Source organism: Maniola jurtina, chromosome 2 (assembly GCF_905333055.1).
Source record: "Maniola jurtina chromosome 2, ilManJurt1.1, whole genome shotgun sequence".
Lineage (NCBI taxonomy): Eukaryota > Metazoa > Arthropoda > Insecta > Lepidoptera > Nymphalidae > Maniola > Maniola jurtina.
Genome location: NC_060030.1, coordinates 16,773,545 through 16,795,229, shown reverse-complemented (window position 1 = coordinate 16,795,229; position 21,685 = coordinate 16,773,545). Strand labels below are relative to the sequence as shown.

General features: G+C 39.0%; 1 protein-coding gene across 1 annotated transcript in view; it reads right to left on the bottom strand.

Moving 5' to 3' along the window:
• Window positions 1-21,685, bottom strand: part of LOC123870545 (zwei Ig domain protein zig-8-like) — a 406,654-nt gene that overhangs the window by 284,063 nt on the left and 100,906 nt on the right. Inside the window, exon 3 of the mRNA XM_045913905.1 lies at window positions 1,186-1,352. Within this exon, the coding sequence (XP_045769861.1) occupies window positions 1,186-1,352 (167 nt within the window). The remainder of the gene's footprint in view (window positions 1-1,185; window positions 1,353-21,685) is intronic.

Here is a 21,685-nt window from a genome sequence, read left to right as displayed (position 1 = left end):
TGTGGGACTGAGTAGGTATTTGGTAGGTACTATAATTTATTATGGTTCGAGACTGTATACAACTTCGGCCTCCGTGGTTGCGTAGCGGAGACCAATCCTTAGTGTAAGGTATACAATTACTAGGCAGTAGGTTGTTGTTGTAAGTTGTTACTTGTTACATATTATAACATTTATGATTTGAAAAGAGCAACTGCTAAGTTTCTTGCCGGCTCTTCTCAGTACAGCTTCATTCCGAACCAGTGATAGAGTCACAGACGTAGCATAAGAGACATTAGGTACTTGAATATTTTTTGATTTTATTAAGTAATACGTAAACCTAGTGAAATGTTTGCAAGAAAAACTGACAATATTTTTAGTATACAAAATATAATAACTGAAAATACGAAACTGAAATAATGGTCTGTTTAATATCAGAATGGCCGTAACGCTGTTCCATGTGGTGACACACTTGCCAAATTTCGTCCAATTCTAATGGGGGCGTTGCCAATTTTTCTAGTAAAGTAGGTCACCCATTTGCGAATGCTCGTATAGTCCGGCCACGCTTTATGGCCACATTTTCAATGCATTTATGTACCGGACTGTGTGTACGCAAACTTCGATTTAGTCGTATATTCCGAATCCGCAACTTGTATCAAATGTTTTGTGTGTTTAAGCGGATTTATTCCTTTTCAGCTTTTGGTTTTGAAAATTCCTGTAAAATGTGAAAAAATATGTTTTAGCTCCGTTTTCAGCTTTAGGTTTCAAAAATTTCTGAAAAGAGATAATCTGTAGTATTACATTGATTAACGCGCAAAGAAACTTTTAGATTTTATGAAATAGCGAAGGTCTGGCACGCGCTGTCTCTCTCTTGATCCAAGTCGGCATACAGTTATGCTGTAAAATAAAGATAATGCAGATATGCCTGAAAATTGTCTGGTATAACTAGGTACGTCACAATCACAATATCAAGATACTTCTGAGTCCTGACGTTTGTAATACAGCATATTGTATTGAAGTGAAATATACCTAAACACCTTTTGGTTTGTGATGACCAATTTCCGTGTGTCATTTCGCCCGGTATTTCCACATCCCGATACGACCATTTTCCCGATAATGCATAAAATCTAAGCAGTCATTAGACATGTTTTAACTTTAAGGTAACACACCGGTACTTAGATTAGTAAGCTTAGTAAGCTAGGTACTCACCGTTCTATTCCCCAGGTTCCGGACCCTACAGCTGAGGTAGGCGCTCTTGCCGACCAGCGCTGTGACGTTCCTGGGAGTGGCGGCGTCGAAGCTGGGCGCCAGGCGCGACCCGCTCCCCGCCGGCAGAGAGTTCACCGACCCCGCGCCCCCCGCCACGTCACACACACCTGGGGGAAACATAAACATGTTAAACTCAACTTGACTTTGCCATTGTACGTGTCTTCCCCATCCCCCGATAAAAGACGCCCTAAGCACGTCCATAACGACCCCGATGACCAAATCATGACCGACAATCTACGAATCACTGCCCATATTTATGCTAAATGCGAAAGTGTGTTTGTTTGTTGCTCTGTCCTTTAATCACGTCGCGACGGAGCAATGGATCGATGTGATTGAGATGGGTATGGTTAAAGACCTGGAGAATGACATAGGCTACTTTATATCCCGGAAAATCAAAGAGTTTCCGCGAGGTTTTAAAATTTAAACTCACACCGGGGCATTCGCGGGTATCAGATAATTTATTATATACAAAACCACATACAAACAAATAGAGTTGTGTTGCAATTCCTGCAAGAGACCTATGTCCAGTAGATTATGTCCATCCTTCGCTGAAATGCAAAGATTCATTTCTGCAACTGTGCTCACACTATTAACTTAATGCTAGTAGATATAAATGATTGGAAAGCTCCCCAGTTTCCCAGCGCCACAGAACCAATCAACCGCCTTCGCTAACGAGGTTCCCCGTCCCTGGCGTGGTAAGTGGTAACAGGATGTCTGCCACGTTTCCGCGCCTCGCCGCTTAGTAACTGACTAATGGAGTTAGACTGATGGAGTAAGTACTGAAATAGTAAGTAAGTAAATTGTTCATCGCAGCCAAAATTTAAAGAAACGACTTATCCTATACAAAATAAATGGTATTGGTCTCTGCTGCCTAAATTAGGTCACCCTGTACTTAGACACCTTCCCTCCTACAAGAGCAACTAAAAACCAACAAATATTAGAACTGCATTATCAATTCAATATTTCAGTACAATGATATCCAATTATTATTAATTTATTCTACAAGGAAAATTTTATAATTAACTTTACGCTATTTAAGTGTTTTACATTATTGTTATGAAGGGAAGGGATGCCTAGCTTTACCCAGCTCAGTTTACAGCCATTAAACTTGGTGTCTACCAGGCGGAATAGGTCGGGCCGCACTGCAACGCGAAAACGCATACCGCAGAAGAAGCAAAAACTAGCCAAGTGCGAGCCAGGACTCGCTCTTTTAGGGTTCTGTACACAATTATTATGAACATCATATTTTGGATGTATGAACATTTTCTTTTTCGAGCTAGAACACCGCAATAAACCGTTCGTTTGTTTTAGTCACAACTTACAAACTATGAATTTTATAGTTGTTTTAATACAGTGTATGGTACACAGCAATGTAAATGGTACATAACATACCGAAATTTCATATTTCTAACTAGTATTTGAGATAGCCTCTGTCACAAAAATGGTCTTTAAACCATAGACCTATGATTTTTCGCTTCGCTCAAAGACTGACAAAGCGAGGGAGCGAGAGTAGTTAGATAAGACCCACTGCCGCGAGCGAAAGCGAGATAGCGAAACAAGATGCCGATAAGTCATTATTTACGTGAGTGTCGGTCCTTATGAGTTCGGCCTGTTCCAAGTCGAGGTGATTTTTTGCATTTACTAAATAATTTTACGATTAAAACGTAAAATCTATGTTCTGCCACCATGGTGTCTTGTTCAGTGAGCGAATGTGACGTTACAAGACGTTATAATCCGCGTAAATACACGTTTCACAGGTAATTACTGATTATTTATACTTATTGTTTATAATCATTATTTCATCATTTGTTGTTTGAAAATTAGGCAAAATAGCTATTGGAAGCTTAGATAATAGGTTTCCCTTAAGACTTATCATCAAATTACATTGCTAAATGAAGAATTTTTGGATATTTTGTGTAAAATTTAAAAACGTTTGTTTACGATAGGGATTGACAAAGTAATGACGTCACAAGTATCGATAGTCGATAATCGTGTCTACCGGTAGGTTTGATGTGATAGGTTTCATGTGATGTATGTAAAATACAATATAAAACACTACTTTCCAATAAAAGAAAAGAACGAAATAAATATTTATACTAATTTTTATTTTATTTAGCGTGACTTAGATTTCATATACAGGGTTAAGGGTAACCCCGTACATTACTTACTGTATTTAAGTGCTTATCGGGGAGGTCATTAGCTATGAATTGAGCGCCATATATACTATTTATTTTTATTAACTTGTCACTTAGACATTATATCACAGTGTTATTGTAATTAATCAAATTAAATTTACTTGCACCCTTTAAAAAAATAAAGGCGTGAAGAGGTAATAAAAACACAAACACACAGAAACATCCATACTTACGCATTTATATTCTTGACAACGTTATATACCTATACATATAGATTTATCAATCGTTTATTTCGTAGTAGCTGCACCAAGTCATTTCATTAATAAATAATAATCTGTTACCTAGCTTTAGCTTTGTTACTATTTGTGTATTTGAAATGTATTTGACTTTTTTTAAATTATAAGATGCTTTTTACTTCACTTCGTTAAACTAACTCATTAGTGTCCTATGATTTCGCCAGTAAGACTATCGATAATACAAATGCTAAAGTCAGGACAACTCTATTTCACGCACACATTTACGTTTCATTTTTTGTAACACCGGTAATCTGTCATTGTTGAATACTAAATTTATGCTTTAAACTGACAACTTTCACGGCCACCCATTACTTTATTTTTTTTTAATAAAAAATATATTTGTATTCTACTTAATGAGCTCTAAATAATGATACCCCATGCTAGGATAAGAAAAAAATATTATTTTCCGGCTCCTTTTTCATGTATTGAGACTTGAAACTTCTAAGCGTGTACCTATTATTAGTTTGAACAAGCAATTTTCTATTAAATTTGTTCTCGCAAAACGCTTATACGGAAAGTTCTGGCAATAAGTGGCTCTCTGGCGTAATCTGGCACAAAGTTGCCAATCAGTGCAGCATCGATCTTGCGAGGAAGCGTTCGTAAACACGTTATATGGCATCGACATACTTATCTAGCCAGCTAACTTAGTTCTGATATTGCTTATGCATACTAAACTTTAAGAACAAGGACTTTTTTAACGACCTCCCTGGTAGAGTGGTAAGCGTTGTGGTCTTATTAGTGGGAGGTCCCGGGTTCGATTCCCAGTTTGAAATTTTATATTTTCTAAAATCTCTAGAGGGAGGCTTTCGCCGTGGCTATTTACCACACTACCGGCAAAGCCATACCGCCAAGCTATTTAGCGTTCCGGTACGATGCCGTTTACCAAAGGGGTATGGGTTTAAGAAGAATTGCCATACCCCTTCCAGGTTAGCCTGCTTCCATTTTAGACTTAGACACCAGATGAGGTTGCAGTCAAGGTCTAACTTGTACCTACTTACATGAATAAAGTCAGTCAGTGAGTCAGGACTTTTTTATAAACATACCTATACCCATATTATTATAAATGCGAAAGTCTGTTTGATTGTTTATTAACAAAAAATATTTATTAACAAAATATAGTCTTATACAATAATTTCCCTGTGTCTGGTGGTACCCACACTAGGTAATCCTGTGTTGGTTTGTTTGTTTGTCCTTCAATCACGTTGCAATGGATCAACGTGATTTTGCATGTGTGTAGTTAAAGACCTTTTAAAGACACGGAGAGTGGCATAAGCTACTATCCACGCGAACGAAGTCGCGGGCATCAGCTAGTATCCACATAAGTAGAAAGAATAATAATGAGGCATAGACACAGCGCGAGGTATCTCGATGAGACAAATAAGTGATTGTGTTAACGGATACAGCCTCCATTGCCACATTACCGTGGCTCTCGACAATTAAGCAGAAAGGCCGCAACTACGTACTAGCGTCTGTGCGCCGTTCGCTAGCTAATTCTATTAAGATACTAATCCTTGATGCCCGTTACGGCCATGCAAAGGTAACTACAACACTTGCTTGCTAATTAAACGCAGTGTTAATTGTCTTGTAAACATAGGTAACGTTTGCATAAACTCGATTGGTCTTCTTTTTTTAACTCAGCTGCCATAATATGGACTTTTGTGACAGATGACACGGCATTATCTAAAATGATTGTGATGATTAAACTACGTTGACTCAAGTCGGTGACTGGGTGGTTGACCGAATTTAGTGGTCTAAACAATTAAGCGATCAGAAAGGGCGCAAACTAGGCTCTAGTGACTAGTAGACTGTGCGCTGTTTGCTAGCTAATTCTATAAGTTACTAATCCTTGACGGCCGTTTCGGCCATAGGTTACTAGAATACTAAAATCACTACCATTATGAAATTAATAGACTCTCAGTAATGAGGAATACGACGCATAGCGAGAGAGGCGAATAATTTTGAAATCAATGCCTCCAAACCTAACGAACTTAAGCGATGTGATGTTGTCGTTATAAAATTAGCATAATATTCCATGAGCCTCACAAAACTAATAGTAATTTTACCCGTGTCCCCCCGGGGAGCGGTAGACTCAGTTTCACTCCCCTTTCACCCCGCGTTCACTTCGTTACCTTCGTTTTGTTTTCATTAACTAAGTATGTTTTCATTACCCCGGAAGTGGTAACGACTAACGACCTAAATTAATTATTATTATTCCCTCTCGTATAATATGAATACCTCTTTGATTTTTCCATCAAGTATTTTGATTTTAATCAAAATATGATACAAGTGTAAATTAAAAATATATTTAACACCCCCGACAAGTGAAGGTTACAGGAACTAGAAAAGAGCTGATAACTTTTAAACGGCTGAACCAATTTTCTTGGATTATAGCTAAGAACACTCTCGATCAAGCCACCTTTCAAACAAAAACACACTAAATTAAAATTGGTTCATTAGTTTAGGAGCCACGATGCCACAGACAGATACACACGTCAAACTTATAAAACCCCTCTTTTTGGGTCAGGGGTTAAAAATAGATAGGAAAGCAATGATAGATAGCTTTTAGTTAAATCGTCAGCCTAATGTGACGTCTAATTCGAGAGGTTGGGGGTTCTATCCCGGGTTCGCACGTCTAACTTTTCAGAGCTATCTGCGTTCTAAGCAATTAAATATCACTTGCTTTAACGGTGAAGGAAAACATACATCGTGTAGAAACCTGCATGCTTGAAAGTTCTCCTTAATGTTCTCAAAAATGTGTAAAGTCTGGCGCGTGCTCAGTAGTGGAGCGGCGAAAGGTTGATCGGCGATGAGTTGACCAATGAAATTGAACCGATTCAGAAAGCAGAATTTCTAATGAGAAGAATCGGCAGCTCACTTTTTGGCGCAAAAAATGTCCAAACAGTAGATCAGTGCGATAATTATCCAGCTAGTATTTTCTCCATTAATCTCGGACCTCCCAAAAAATGACACCCCGCCAACTTAATCAATCGCCCATCAGCGGCCGACACTTGATGGATATAGCCTTAATTGGCTTCCACGTTAACTCAGGCGTTAAAGTACAACAATATGAACCTTATTACAAAGGTACGAAAGCTAAAGAAGTTGCATTTTATATGCTTGTAGATGACGACAACATACATGATGGAAACGCAAGGGATAATGAAATCTATTCGATAGCAAATAAGGACTTGAATAGAGATAAGCATGATCCGAATAGTGAGGACAGATTGACGATGTGGGCCGAGAGCTGATGGAAAGTTTTGAGTAAGAGCTTGATAAAGTGTTTTTTTTTGCGTTACCTGAGTTTCGCTATACTCATTAATTACGGGGCTGTTACAGCACTTCGTAATGTGTATTATATTTGAAATTAAGCAATAATATATAAGAGGCGTCATAGCAGCACAATGAACATAAAAAAATGACAAGCAAAGCCAAGGTGTTTATTTTAGGTGGTAGTCTAAACGCAAAGTAGGTTTTTCTAAACGCATCTACTAAAGTGTTAAAAAGCGCTAAATAAAAGTTGTCACTTTACAAAAATCATATCGTCGTTTAAGTTCTAAAACCAAGTAAGTCAAAATTAGTAACTTTACATGAGACCGAGTGAAAGCGAGGTTTGGGTTGGATGGGTACCAGAAATAGGCTTTTTTATTACTTTACGAATTTCTGTTGGACGTTTTCTTGTTTTTCACAGACTAAAACGACGCGTCTCTTGAAACCCGATTCACTAGCAGATGGCTTTTTAATTTCAAAACCACCATAAATTACCTACTTATACGTTAGAACCTAAGCCACGATATAACAAACTTTCACCTTCCTCAAGCACATCTCCATAACTTCCCACCGACTCTCGGTGTAACAGAACGAGGGAATAAGAGTGATAAAGCGGCCTCGGGGAGTGACGTCCTCAAGGTTGGTCATCGAAAAAACGATTAACCCAGCGTTGGACGGTCACAATAAATCTACGCAGAGATTGCGTCGTAATTTGATTGGGCCGAGAACTAAGACGGATTGGACGCTGGACAGAACCATACAGATACTTAAGCCAACTACTGTGCCTAATGTGAACGGGAGGATTGGAAAAGAGACCGACAAATTGCTTTGTATTTGACTGTGACATTCGTATCACACTAATATTATAAAGGCGAAAGTTTGTATGTATGTGTGTGTGTGTGTGTGTGTGTGTGTGTGTGTGTGTGTGTGTGTGTGTGTGTGTGTGTGTGTGTGTGTGTGTATGTTTGTTACTCCTTCACGCAAAAACTACTGGACGGATTTGGCTGAAATTTGGAATGAAGATAGATAATATCCTGGATTAGCACATAGGCTACTTTTTATCCCGGAAAATCAAAGAGTTCCCACGGGATTTCGAAAAACCTAAATCCACGCGGGCGAAGTCGCGGGCATCGGCTAGTTTCCAATAATTTTTCGCTCATCTAAGTTAATCACTCCTGTAACGTGCCATATGCATAATATTTTGAAAGCCTCAATTTAATTTTATTTTGATTTTATTTTTTTAGAACCACCAGCAGATTTATATCTACACATATATTTTTTTAGGTTCATATAATTCAATTTACAGGCGGCTACAGCATGCAGACGGACAGGTAAGTTGTGCAACAGAACTCAACAGTAAGGAAAAAAGATTAAGGATAAGAAAACGCAAAACACATTGATTTGAGATTTCCTACTTGAGAGTCAAGTGATTTGAATAAAGACAAGCTTAAATTAAAAATTTATAACACCCCCGACAAGTGCAGGTTACAGTAACTAGAAAAGAACTGATAACTTTCAAACGGCTGAACCGATTTTCTTGGATTATAGCTAAGAATATTCTCGTTCAATCAAGCCACCTTTCAAACAAAAAAAAAACTAAATTAAAATCGGTTCATTAGTTTAGAAGCTACGATGCTACAGACAGATACACAGATACACACGTCAAACTTATAATAGCCCTCTTTTTGGGTCGGGGGTTAATAAGGCCCTTAATCTAAGGTCTCTTCCAGGCTTCATCCCTCTGGCTTTTGAAAATTGCATCACGCGTGACGCTCTACATTCGTCCTACATTCTGCCCCGGTATAAGCTCTCGCGTAGTCGTCCATTTCTCTAAAGACTTGCTAATAATAATCTCTATCAAAAATATTTTTTGATTTTATTGTAGGTAATTATTAATTTATATGAAAGTCAGAAAAACAGAAATCTTTTGAGTTTCAATAACATCACTACCAGTGGTACCCAACGTGGGGCGCCAAAGTGGGGTAAGTTTTTTTTATTCAAAATGTTACAGTAAAAGCTAGACCTTATCTAATTACTGTACAAATCATACCCACGAGGAATTATGCCCAAAATGCTAGCTGCATTTCCGCGCTGGACAGCCAGGCTGATCCTTTGCACAAAAAATGAGCCAGCCCTTAATCTGTCACCAGATGCTATTAACTGCGTTGAAATGTCTTGTTAAAATTTTTTTTAGCACTATTATAGATTATAAATCATATCACGCGAATGAAGTCGCGGGCAAATGCTAGTTACTATAAAAACTAAAAAAATCCAATAGCAATATTAGGTTATAAATTGCTAAGGCCTTGGTTACCGTATTTTAGGGAGTTATTTATAGTATTGGTGGAATAAAGTTTCAATAGTGAATTAATTCCACAGTATTAGGTTATCAACGCAAAGGCGTCTAGACAGGCAATTATGTTGTCATGGAGATATTAGATTTATGTACTTCTAACATGAATTATTACATAAACTTATCCCTACTGAAATTCAGTCTGTTTCATCAGTTCACAGTTTTGTATTTGTAAACTCATACCCCTAGAACTATTGAACTAAATAAGTGCTTATAGTAGGGGTATTTCAAACTAAAGTCGCGTTCTTTTAAGCCGCAAAGTTAATTTGACTCTGGACATCAAGAAGTAACCATTGAGTTGCAGCCATGTTGCAGCCTTCAAAAACTAATTTGGAATGACCCATCTAGTACGAAGTAGGTACTCAAAAACATTTACTAAAATAGTATATTATATACAGAGGCGTTATACAGAGGCGGTTGGCTCGACCATTTCATGGAAGTTTTAGCATAAAGTCACGAGTCATATACTGCGTTAAACTAGATCAAACCATTTCCCAAAGCTAAAAGAAGGAGAACCATTTCCTAAACCTGATATATAAATATGATCTGCATTTTTTTGTATTTTATATTCATATACAAGATAACCACGACAGCAATCTCACTTGGTGGTAAGTGATGATGCAGTCTAAGATAGAAGCGGGCTAACCTGGAAGCAAAAGGAAGTATTTCAAAGTGACAAAGAAAGTAAGCCATTAGAGAATTGTTTGTTATCAAATAGGGACACAAATGGAACTAATAAATCAGCAGGCAATCATCCCCGCGACAAGAAAAAACATGAAATACAGAGCGGACCCACGTCACATCGCGCCCCATCCCTTATCGTTGACACGTTATTCCGAATGCAATTGAAACTGATCGCACATCTATGCAAGCGATCGCATCGCACGCACCGCACGTAACTTTCCTGACGGCCTGACACAACACAAACTCTTATTACATCGCGCTCTACACCTTACCGTTGACAGTTTGTGTCGAGTGTGACAAAACATGATCGTACATCTATATGTTATACATGCTCATTGTGTCACATGTGCCGCACGCAACTTTGCTTGGCTGCCTAAAAAACACATGGCCCAAATAACATAGTATTCCTACCTTATTTCATTAAAATTGATAAAATACACGATGAAGGCATCGCACACAATTTGGGAATTATCTGTGTGGAACAAGGTTTTTCTGTTCATTTCACATTCGTAGCTCCATTTTATGATGCAAATGCCCTTTATAATAAATACAATGGTAAAGAGAATCACAGTCGAGAAAATTTGTTGTAGGTCTGTCATACGGTTTGTAAGATAAAAAATATGCGAGATTATACAAGACAACATCATAGGTGCAATGCATTCAAAAAATTCCTACGTGCGGTACGTACGGCGCGTACATTATATGCGATCAGCATAACACAAAGCGTAAATAAATACAGGGCGCGCCGAGTGTAGCTACTGACAGGTTTACGGTTAGCTATTATAAGAGACAGTTGTAATCTACTAAGAAACAGGACTTAAAACCCCCTTCGGGTAATTTATCAAAGTTTTTGACGACCTCTGGCATGTGTCGGTGCAAAACTGGTAAGCGAGAGGTTCCAGGTTCGATTTTGACGGGATCGCCAACTGTAGTGCCCCGTTAGGTCGTCTCTGTTGAGAAAACTACATACTAAAGCAAGCAGGTCACCGGGCACCGGCTTTGCAATATTGTAAGACCGCAGGCTAAAGACTTGTTTTGCTAAGTGATTCAAAACCAGCGGACTCTGCAATGAGAGACTGACTGACTGATCGATCAACGCACAGCCTAAGCCGCTGGGTTTACAAACTATTAGGTAGGCTCACATTCAAAAAGGATTTCTCGAAATTTCACCCCTATAGGGGGGCTAAATTGGGCGTGAAAACTTGAATGAAAATCCATCATTTCTTATTTCCTAGTTTATTCACGAAAGGTGGTATTTAAAGTTTCGATTAAAAATGAAAAAAAAAAATTGTGTTTCAGGATAATTGGGAAAACTACCACCATACCAGTTTTCAAAAAATTCACTCGAGTAAAACCGGCCTATAAAAAATCAACACTGTCTAAAAATCAACGTACCTTTACAGCTCAAAGGGTCTAGAAACTTAATGCAGGTTAGGTAGATTAATTTATCTAAAGCTTGGAAATCTAAGAAATCAATTCAATAATATCACCCACGCGAAGCCGCGGTCGCGGTCAGCTGTTCTCCTGTACACTTGTATGCCACAAATCCACGACTTATTCCCATACATCTGCACCTATACGTTTCAAATCAGTAGGTCGGCAGCGGGCGGCTTAAATGGCTTGCAAAGCATAAAGCCATCCATTTCAGCGGATTCCAGTCCAAAGCTAGATTCCAGAGTCCGATAATCCGGATTATACATTCAGGCATTTTAAGTAACTAGCACGACGCCACAAAAAAGGTCCACGGATTAAAAAAATCGGGGCTTTAAAATGAACTTAGTTCATTTGCATCCATACACGTGCCAACAAGTTGGGTGCCGATTTGTTAACAACCTGATTAACAAAACAATAGTCAAATTGGTGACCGAGTCAGGTTGACTAGTCAACCAACTTACAGTTACGGCTGTAAACATTGCACAACCACTTTTAGAAAGAGATAGTGGTTTCGTAGATCGTTGTCTCTGTCATTGAGACTAACAAAACGTCACATAGGTATAAGTGACAGACACAAAGCTCTACGAAGCCGAAATACAGGTCTAAAGGTCGATGTGCAATATTTTCAGCGGGCTACTGTTATAGACGTGGAATAAGGCTCACGCGCCACATATTACGATAACATAATATCAGAAGCCTTCCCGCAAGTCCTAACAACAAGTGTGCAAAATTTCCACTTAATGAGAAGCACAATCAGATGAAGGATGCGCAAATGCATAGTCAGCAAACCAGCACACCAGACAGTCAATAATTTTTATGTTTAAATTGTTGATGTGACAGCTGAATTTTTCACAAGTTTGTAAAAAGCAACGTATGGCAACTTGGCTCCAATGAGACCAATTTACACTTTTATTGCTTGCTAGTTGGCACGTGGTAGTGAATGTTTTCGCATGCCTCTAGGATAACTAGCAAGTCGTCATGATTTAACCCTTGACTTAAATTAGTTGTATTATACTGCTGGCAGCAAATGTTTTTTTTTGCAAGATACGACGACAATATTATACCAATTAAAAGCAAGGGTAAGGTCTAAGGTGGAGCGCGATTGCCTAGAATATGTCTGTTTCTCTCTTGTCTTGAAAGTATGCAGATTGTACGTGAAAGGCAACACGGAAGCCGGAAGAGCATTCCACGTCTAAGCGGTTAGTATCAGAAACGTTGAGCAAAAACGTTTCGTGCTAGTAGATTGGATGTCGACCACATATGGATGCCAACGTTCACGGCTTCTCGCTGTTCTGTGATAGAATAGTGAAGGAGGAATAAGGCTGTGCATTTGTTGGTACATCTGTAGAATGCTTTAGAAAAAAATTGGGGTTCCGTTTTCAAATGTTGTTTGTTTATGCCACGCGAGGTCCAACAATGCTATGAAATATTCCCGCCGAGAATTCAGTACGTTTGTGTTAGCCACAAGGGTTTTTGCCGTAGAAATATTTGAATACCTACTGCCGCCATTTATAACAATATGGGGTTTTTAATGTCATGTACCTTACATATTTTTTGGTCCTTTATTTCGCTCCATCTTTGCACGGGTTATATGTTTCAAAACAGTCTCTATTTAAGGAAAAGACGAATAAAATACTTTAAATGTTTGTTGATGCACAGAATTCAAAATAATAATAGAGATGAAGATGTTGATAGGACTAGTGAAGCATATCTGTTATGCGTTAAATTAAAACAAAACTTTATACTTAGAGCGTTATAATTTAATTTAAAATATAGTTTTGACTTTCTACTAGTAGACATCTAAATTTTACTAGCATTTGCTCGCAACTTCATCCGCAATACACGTACTTAGAATTTGTACCACTCAGGAGTAATGTAGCTATCTATCAGTGAAATAATGTTTGAAATTAGACGATAGTATTGGAGATTACCTTCTATTCCAAACTCACAAACTTTACCTCTTCCAATTTTACCTATAGACTAAAAGCTGAATTAAAAAAATATGTTTCTTCGTACTCACCCGCGTCGAACAAGGAACTCATGCTTCTAGATTCTCTGGTTTAAGCTAGGCGTTGCCTAACAGTCAGTTGTTAGAGTTTCATTAAGTAGATTAGATATTTGGTTGCCTGGAAGAGATCGCTAGGTAGCGATAAGGCTGCCAAATTGTACCTGCCTATATTTTTGTTTTTCTGTATTAATTTTGTTTAGTATAAAAATTAAATTAAAAATTTAAAAAACCCCCGACACATAAACCTCTAAAAAGTAAAAAAATAATAGGTAAGTATGTATGGGCCCTTTAAGAATAGTATAAATAGTAAAGTTTTTATCCAAGCGCTCGTTGCGCCAGGGGACCGCTACCTATCGTAAACTATGAAAGTCATCTGTTGTAGAAAGAATAGTCTTTAGCGGTCCCCCGACGCAACGAACGCTTGGATAAAAACTTTACTATTTATACTATTCTTAAAGAGCCCATACATACTTACCTATTATTTTTTTACTTTTTAGAGGTTTATGTGTCGGGGGTTTTTTAAATTTTTAATTTAATTTTTATTTCACGCTTTTTAAACTTTTATTCATAAATTACCGTTTATTTGTGCCATTTTAAAACCCAATTTCTATAATAATATAAATCCAATAAGGCAGCTAATATCTCTTCCAAAGTAACATCAATGTTATGTTAATTATACGTTCCATGAAATATTTTTGACCGAACATCACTAAATCAAGAATTATCTGAATGACTCACATAGTTTAACACGACCAAAACGAAATATCTGTTTCTAACATGTCGTTGCTTTAAAAATGTACCCATTTTACGTAGTCGTATAATAGTTCGCTTTTCAAGATATACCTACGATTAAATTGAAATCGACTTTCATCCGATGAAATAAAGAATAAAGTGGCTTGTATTTCATTTTGTTTGTTATTGCATGTCAAAATTTTATTTGACATAACTTTCAAAAACCGGTCAAGTGCGAGTCTGCCTCACACATGAAGAGTTCCGTACAAGTTTTTTTTTATGTAATGACAATTCAGTTGTCGGATTTTTCACTTTACTTGGGCCACAGGAGTAGAGTGGTTGGGCTATAAGATATTGCTACCTGCCTTTCATGATTCTACGTAAACGGGAATTACCCAATTTATAAGTTTTGATTCTCTTGAAAGATGACACACAGACAGACAATGAAGTGGTGAAGGAAAACACCGTCAGGAAATCTGCACGCTTAAGAGTTGGCCATAATGCTTCCTCAAAGGTGCGTGAGGTGTGCTAATACGTGCTTGGCCAGTGTGGTAGCTTCTCATTCTGAGAGGAGACTTGTGCTCAGTAGTGAGCCGGCGATGGGTTGATCCTGATGATGATGAATTTTAAACGTATTTTGTCAAAGTAAATAAGCTGAGTTCAAGCAGATAAAATAAAAAGAAGGTGCGCCTAATGCATCATCCAAACCTGCGCGACAAAGCGACTACGATGCGGGAACCTCAGCCGCGCGGAGGGTCATCGCCTCCTACGATATTTAATGGTGCCATGCACACCTACGCGACTACAACAGTCGAGGCTACATCTTTTTTTTTCTACAGATACCTACTGAACCCTAAAAATTGTTTGACTATGGTTTGGGTTTGGGTTGATTGTTCGTGGCCTTTGGTTGACTGTTGGATATTATAATTGAATTGATGTTTTGTCGCTTTAACTGTGATTATAATATTTTATAAATTAGAAACTCCGCGCCTACGATCCAAAGTATCGGAGTTTTCCAAAACATTATTTTCAAATAAATAATTATGTATCTAGGCAACGTCCATCTTGACGGCTTGACATTTGCCAATTGACATAATATTATGAACCTCTGTTACAATAGTGAAAGATCCCAGGGCCACCAGCCGTCACGTATTTTCTGACGAACGAAATGTGGACGATTGAGTAGTGTTAGTATGTACAAAGAACGCATGCCTACGGACCTGCTAGCTTAGACGGCCAATTTTCAGGTATCAGGTAATCTAGGTACATAAAAACATTACTTACCTCACGTAAATTCTCCATTTTTTTTAATTTTTAGCTGTTTTTTTTTTAATATTAATAATTAATTGACATAAGTAAACTATAAGAGAGTGAGAGAGAAGTCAATATATATCCTAATACATGTCTTACTCAGTCTCATGCGCGTAGATAATGATGCCCTCGCGCTCAAACCCACAGAGGCATTAAAATTGAATTTAGGGGATGATTGGCCCTCTGGATCGGTCTGTCTTCTTGTAAAAGGTTTTAAAATAGTTGTCTGGTGGACATATATAAAAATGGAGCATCAGAATTTACGTGCAGTTAAGTAATTACTTATGTTGGGAGCTTTAAAGCGTCTGCAAAGCAATACGGCCGACGCGGGAAGTGTCTGGGAGTATTGGCGACATATTTTTAAGGATGTTGCCTAAAATATACGTAAAAATCAGTTTGGAGAATTTACGTGTGGTAAGTAATGGTTTTATGTACCTTGATTATCAGATACCTGAAAATTGGCCGTCTAAGCAAGCTAGCACGTAGGCTAGGCATGCTTTCTTAGTACTTACTAACACTACTCAATCGTACATATTTCCTGTGTCAGAAAATACGTAACCTCTGGTGGTCCTGGGATAAAAGTAATAAGAAAACCAGAAAAGAGCTGATAACTTCCAAACGGCTGAACCAATTTTTTTGGATTATAGCTAAGAACACTCTCGATCAAGCCACCTTTCAAACAAAAAAAACTAAATTAAAATCGGTTCATTCGTTTAGGCGCTACGAGGCCACAGACAGATACACAGATACACAGATACACAGATACACAGATACACAGATAGACAGATACACAGATACACAGATACACAGATACACACGTCAAACTTATAACACCCCTCTTTTTGGGTCGGGGGTTAAAAATAAAAGTATATTCATTCATTAGAGATTTTCAGAATATGTGAGTAGCTAATAAATATAATTGATGACACGCTGTCCCGGCTACCTTTTCTATTACCATTTTTATAATTCCGTGGTTTGAAGTGACTCTACCTCTAACTTGGAGCACCGGCATGCGGCGACCTGAATAAAACTAAATATAAAGTAGGTACGTAGCTACTTCAACTACTTAAAAGTCGATAACTGATTTAATCAACTTTTTCGAGCTTCAACTTTTTACGGCACCAAATTAATATTAATTATTTTCTGCCTGTTGCTGAAGTTTAAATTAGTTTTATTCTAATTAGTATTACTCATCTACAGAAGGGTAAGTCAATTAAATATAACAATGTGCCTCATATTAGGTGTGTGCCGTAACCCTTTATCGGTCTAATACTGAGAACGGATCTCCTATCAGAACGAGAAGAGCGGTCATAGTCCACCACGCTGGTCAATTGCGGATTGGCATACTTCCCTCTCCTTTGAGAACGTTAATTCCGGAACTTTCAGGTATGCAGGTTTCCTCAGGATTTTTACCTTTTATAGGATGAAATTCCGTAATCGTTCATAGCGAAACTGAAACTATTCGCTCAAAAACTTTGTCCTAAAGTGGACCGTGGTAAAACAGCACATGTTAATACATGTTTAAAGTTTGCACCGGGCTATTACCGTCCCCGCATTAAGGCATCATTAAATATACAAGCACTTTTGTCTGTCGCATATTTAATGGATGTTTACCTGCCACGTGTGCTGTGGTCAGAGAATAATGCTTGTGGTCGCGAAAAACAGACATTTTTGGGTGAAACTGCTGTCACATGTTAACATTATTTGCTTTTCACCAATAGGTCAAACGTACAAAAGTTTTAAAATATCTCTTTTGTTAATTTAACAGGTAAGCTGAAAGTTTTGACCTGTTTATGAGTTTTAAAGTTCTAGATTTACTTACTCAATATACGAATTACAATCTTTGCGCTAAAATTATAGTTGTTTTACACAAGTTTGATGTTCGGATTTATTCCTTTACTTGTGCTATAAGAACTACCTACCTGCCAAATTTCATAATTGTAGATCAACGGGAAGTACCCTATAGGTTTTTTTGACGGACGTACAGACAGACGGACAACAAAGTGATCCTATAAGGGTTCCGTTTTTCCTTCTGAGGTACGGAACCCTAAAAATGTGAAAACCGTGTAAAAAGTACTGTAATCTGAATAAAAAAGCGTAGGTAGATAAATGTCAGGTGAGACAAGCCCACGCGTGTTTAGCGCGTCGGATTTGTCTGGCTAGGCAACTCGTAAAGCCGCCGCCCGCCACTCCCGCAGTCACGGGTCGGCAATAAAACTGCAGCGTCGGCAAAAACTCTTAATGGCCCGAACGGCACGTTTTTGCACTTTTTTGCGATATTCGGTAATCCGTTGAATTGTGTTAAATTATATTCAAACTAGCGAGGGAATATTCCAGTAACGAGGTGATATTATTTTGTTCTTTGTTATTCTGTCTACATTCAGAATTTTCACACTTGTTATTTTTGATTTAGCCTCGTATCTTTAGTTTTAAGTTTACGTAATTAATTTTCACCAAGATATTATCATCTTACAAATCTAAAAATTCTGACCATCAAAAGGAGCACAATATGGTACCTACCTACTTTGAAAAAATGATGTTGAGTTTGAGATTGATTTATTTTATTACTAGCTGATGCCCTCGACTTCCTCCGCGTGGATTTAGGTTTTAAAATTCTCGTGGGAACTCTTAGATTTTCCGGGATAAAAAGTAGCCTATGTCAATCTTCAGGTCCTTAACTATATCCATGCAAAAAAATCACGTCTATCCGTTGCTCTGTTGCTACGCGAATGACGGCCAAACCAATAAACTAACAAACAAACCCAGTTTTGCATTTGTGATATTACAAAAGAGCGTTTAATTTTTCGTGAACACATTTTAATTTTTTGCTGACGTAACCACAAATTCACGGTTTTCGGATTTTTCCCTTTACTATAAGACCTACCAACCTGCCAAAGGGGTTTGGGTAACTTTGTATGGAGCAGTGGTGCCTTTTTTTTATGTTGCAGCCACTGATGGTATTAGTGTTATTTTATAGTGCTACTTTAAACATTGTAATGACAACAAATAATATTGCTCTAAGTGACATCGGGGCTGAGATATTTGAATTTGAAAAATTAAACTTGAACCATGAATACCGATTTCAAATTCACTTTCTAACTGAATAATATCTTTAAATATGTAGATATGACAATGAATAGGATCTACAAATATAAAATGATCTTATTTTGAGCTAAAAAGACCAAAGACTTGGAGGACAAAAGACATCAGACGAGCCTCAGAGAACCTCTGAATTCGCGTGGCGCAAGACCTTACCGTGTGGAAGTCCCTACAAGAACCTATATCAAGCAGTGACCTCTATTGGTTGATAATGATGATGATGATGATGATAAGAGCACGCAGTCCCTGTAATCTCCAGGCTATATACCTAAACAAAGTAAATTCTTCTCAAAGAATGATGGGACTGAATTCGGGACTTAAAACTTCGAGCATTTGCCCACCGAGCGCTGACCGTAGGTAGACGAACCCTGCGCTGTGATTGGCTGAGCTGTAAGCACGGTGCTCCTCCATTTGTATTTTGGGAGACGTTCTATGGACAGTTCTAAACCACTACACAAAAGCTTGTTAACGATTTGGCTAGAGATCCCAGAGCCAAATTGACCCGACGCTACACCGAAAATGTCCCGGACGTCAGCCTTTATGAGATTAGTATGGCTCTCAAGCAACTCAAGAACAACAAGGCACCAGGTGATGACGGAATCACAGCAGAACTACTGAAAACGGATGGAAAACCAGTACATAAAGTCTTTCAGCGTTTGTGTAATCCCGCCATTCACGTCGCCATAATGCCAGAGGCGTGGTACAGAAGCGTAGTGGTTCTATTCTTTAAAAAGGGAGATAAGGTATTGTTGAAGAATTATAGACCCATCTCGCTGCTGAGGTATGTCTGTAAGTTTGAAACTCATCACGAATCGTCTCGCTCGTAGTTTTGATGACTGCCAGCCTACCGAACAAGCCGGATTCTGAATAGGCTTCAGTACAATAGATCACACCCACCGGATACGGCAGGTTATATAGAATGCAGGAAAGAATATATCGAACCATATCCTACGAGGCATCCTGTGTCTTGGCTAGGACCCCACCATGGGACCTGGACGCTATGACACTGGCTAGTGTGTACTAGAGGAGGGTGGAGGCCCTTTACTGGAGGAACAACCGACTCCGATGGAAATATATGGGTGGCAGCGATTAGCGCAGACCAAGCTCCTCTTCTATTGGCAGAGCAGGCTTGAGTCACCCACAGCCGGTCACCAGACAATTGAGGTGATCCGTCCTATCCTTGAGGAGTGGGCGAAGAGGAAGCACGAAGCACTCACGTTCCACCTTGCACAGGTTCTTACGGGGCACGGGTGCTTTGGGAAATACCTGAGCAAGGTGGTGCGAAGAGAGCCCAGAGAGAATTGCCACCATTGTGGTAGTGCTTTAGACACAGCACAGTATACGCTGACAAAGTGCCCGGCATAGACGCCACGCCAATTGCTGGTGGAAATTATGTCGTGGCTGAATCTATGGTGGACAGTGAGATGGCTTAGAAAGCGATGGTCTCCTTCAGCGAGGAAGTAATGACGCACAAGGAGGCAGCGGAGAGGATTAGAGAGGAAGCCGAGAACTCTTATTCCATGCGCTGCTGGAGAATCGGGCGCAGGAGAGCTGCGCATGACCGTTGCTTGCCCCCTTGAATAGGACCTACGGGTAATAGGCACGGGGAGTCTATTGCCCACGGGAGAGTAGGTTTTTGAGTTGGAAAACAAGCCCGTGTTTCCGGTGAGTCTTATACTGTGCGTTTGGGATCCCTTTTAGTCCCAGAGCGAGACTTGGGACACCAAAGTGGGTGCCGATAGCTGGGTTGCAGTTGAATACGTTCATGTCCCTGTGCCCAGTAATAACGACCATGACGGAAAAACGTGGGGTATTAGTCGGTACCACCTCCCCGAGTGCGGTGGTATCCATGAGTATTTCCCTACGTAAAAGAAAAGGGTTATACAGAAGACTGAAGAGCATAATCGACCACTTTGCTTACCGTTTGTGGACTATGAGCCTTCAATTTGGTAGAAACTAGGGCTGTCTTAAGGTCGCTACAGAGACACCGAAACGGCTAATGGTATATCTAAGTGCTGAAGTGTTATATCCAAGTATAGGTGGGTCCATAAATGAACGTGAGGAAGACGAACTAAAATCATGTCTAATGCTCATGTCCCGTCCCATCCAGTAATTGTTAAGAGCCCTGCACTCGAAATTGTACCCCCCTCTTCCCCCTCCCTCCCCTAACTCCGCCACTACTAAGTGGACAGACAACATCAAACGAGTCACAGGAAGCCACTGGATTCGGATGGCGCAAGACCGTGGCGAGTGGAAGCCCTATCGAGAGACCTATGTCCAGCAGTGAGCATCTATCGGTCGATAGTGATGATGATGACGATGCATTTTGGTGTGGCCATTGCTTGTGAGTCAAAAGAAAGCACTTTTTATTGCTTTTAGTGCGAACAATTACAAAAAGACATTGGGTGTAATCAATGGAATTTAACATATTAAAGATGGAATATCTCTGCCCCGATGTGAGTTAGCTATATATGTTACATAATATTTTTTGTTTGTTTTTTGCTGTTCTTTCATAAAATACCAGTTTTATCGGTGGCCGCTATCTTAAAAAAAGGCACCAATTTTACCCAAACCCCTTTCATGATTCTAGGTCAACGGGAAGTATCCTATTGGGTTGCTTGACACGACGTACAGACGTACAGACAGATAGACAATAAAGTGATCCTATAAGAGTGCCCTTTTTCCTTTTGAGGTACGGAGTCCTAAAAAACAGCACTACAACAAAAACACTAAAAAACATCTTTATGTAGGTACTTCAGAATGACATGCATAAACATTTGCTATTTTTAACCCCAGCATCGAACATCGATCACTGACGTGTGTTGACGTCAGCCGCACGCCCCACACACGCCTCCCTGTCAATTAACCACAGTTAACTGCGGCTAACCGCGGGCACATCCAAAAATGCGTTAGCTTAATTACCTGAGAGCTAATCGTGTTCTGACCGATCGACGAGAAGAGATTGAATTTTTCATCAATCATTTTTTATGACGGGTTGAATTAACAGAAAATCTGGAACACTTGGATATGGATTGCCTCACTTAGCTACATTATATCGGAACAGTAGAATAATTGAAGTGTTCCAATAAGTTACTGCATGTACTCCGATTTCCACGAG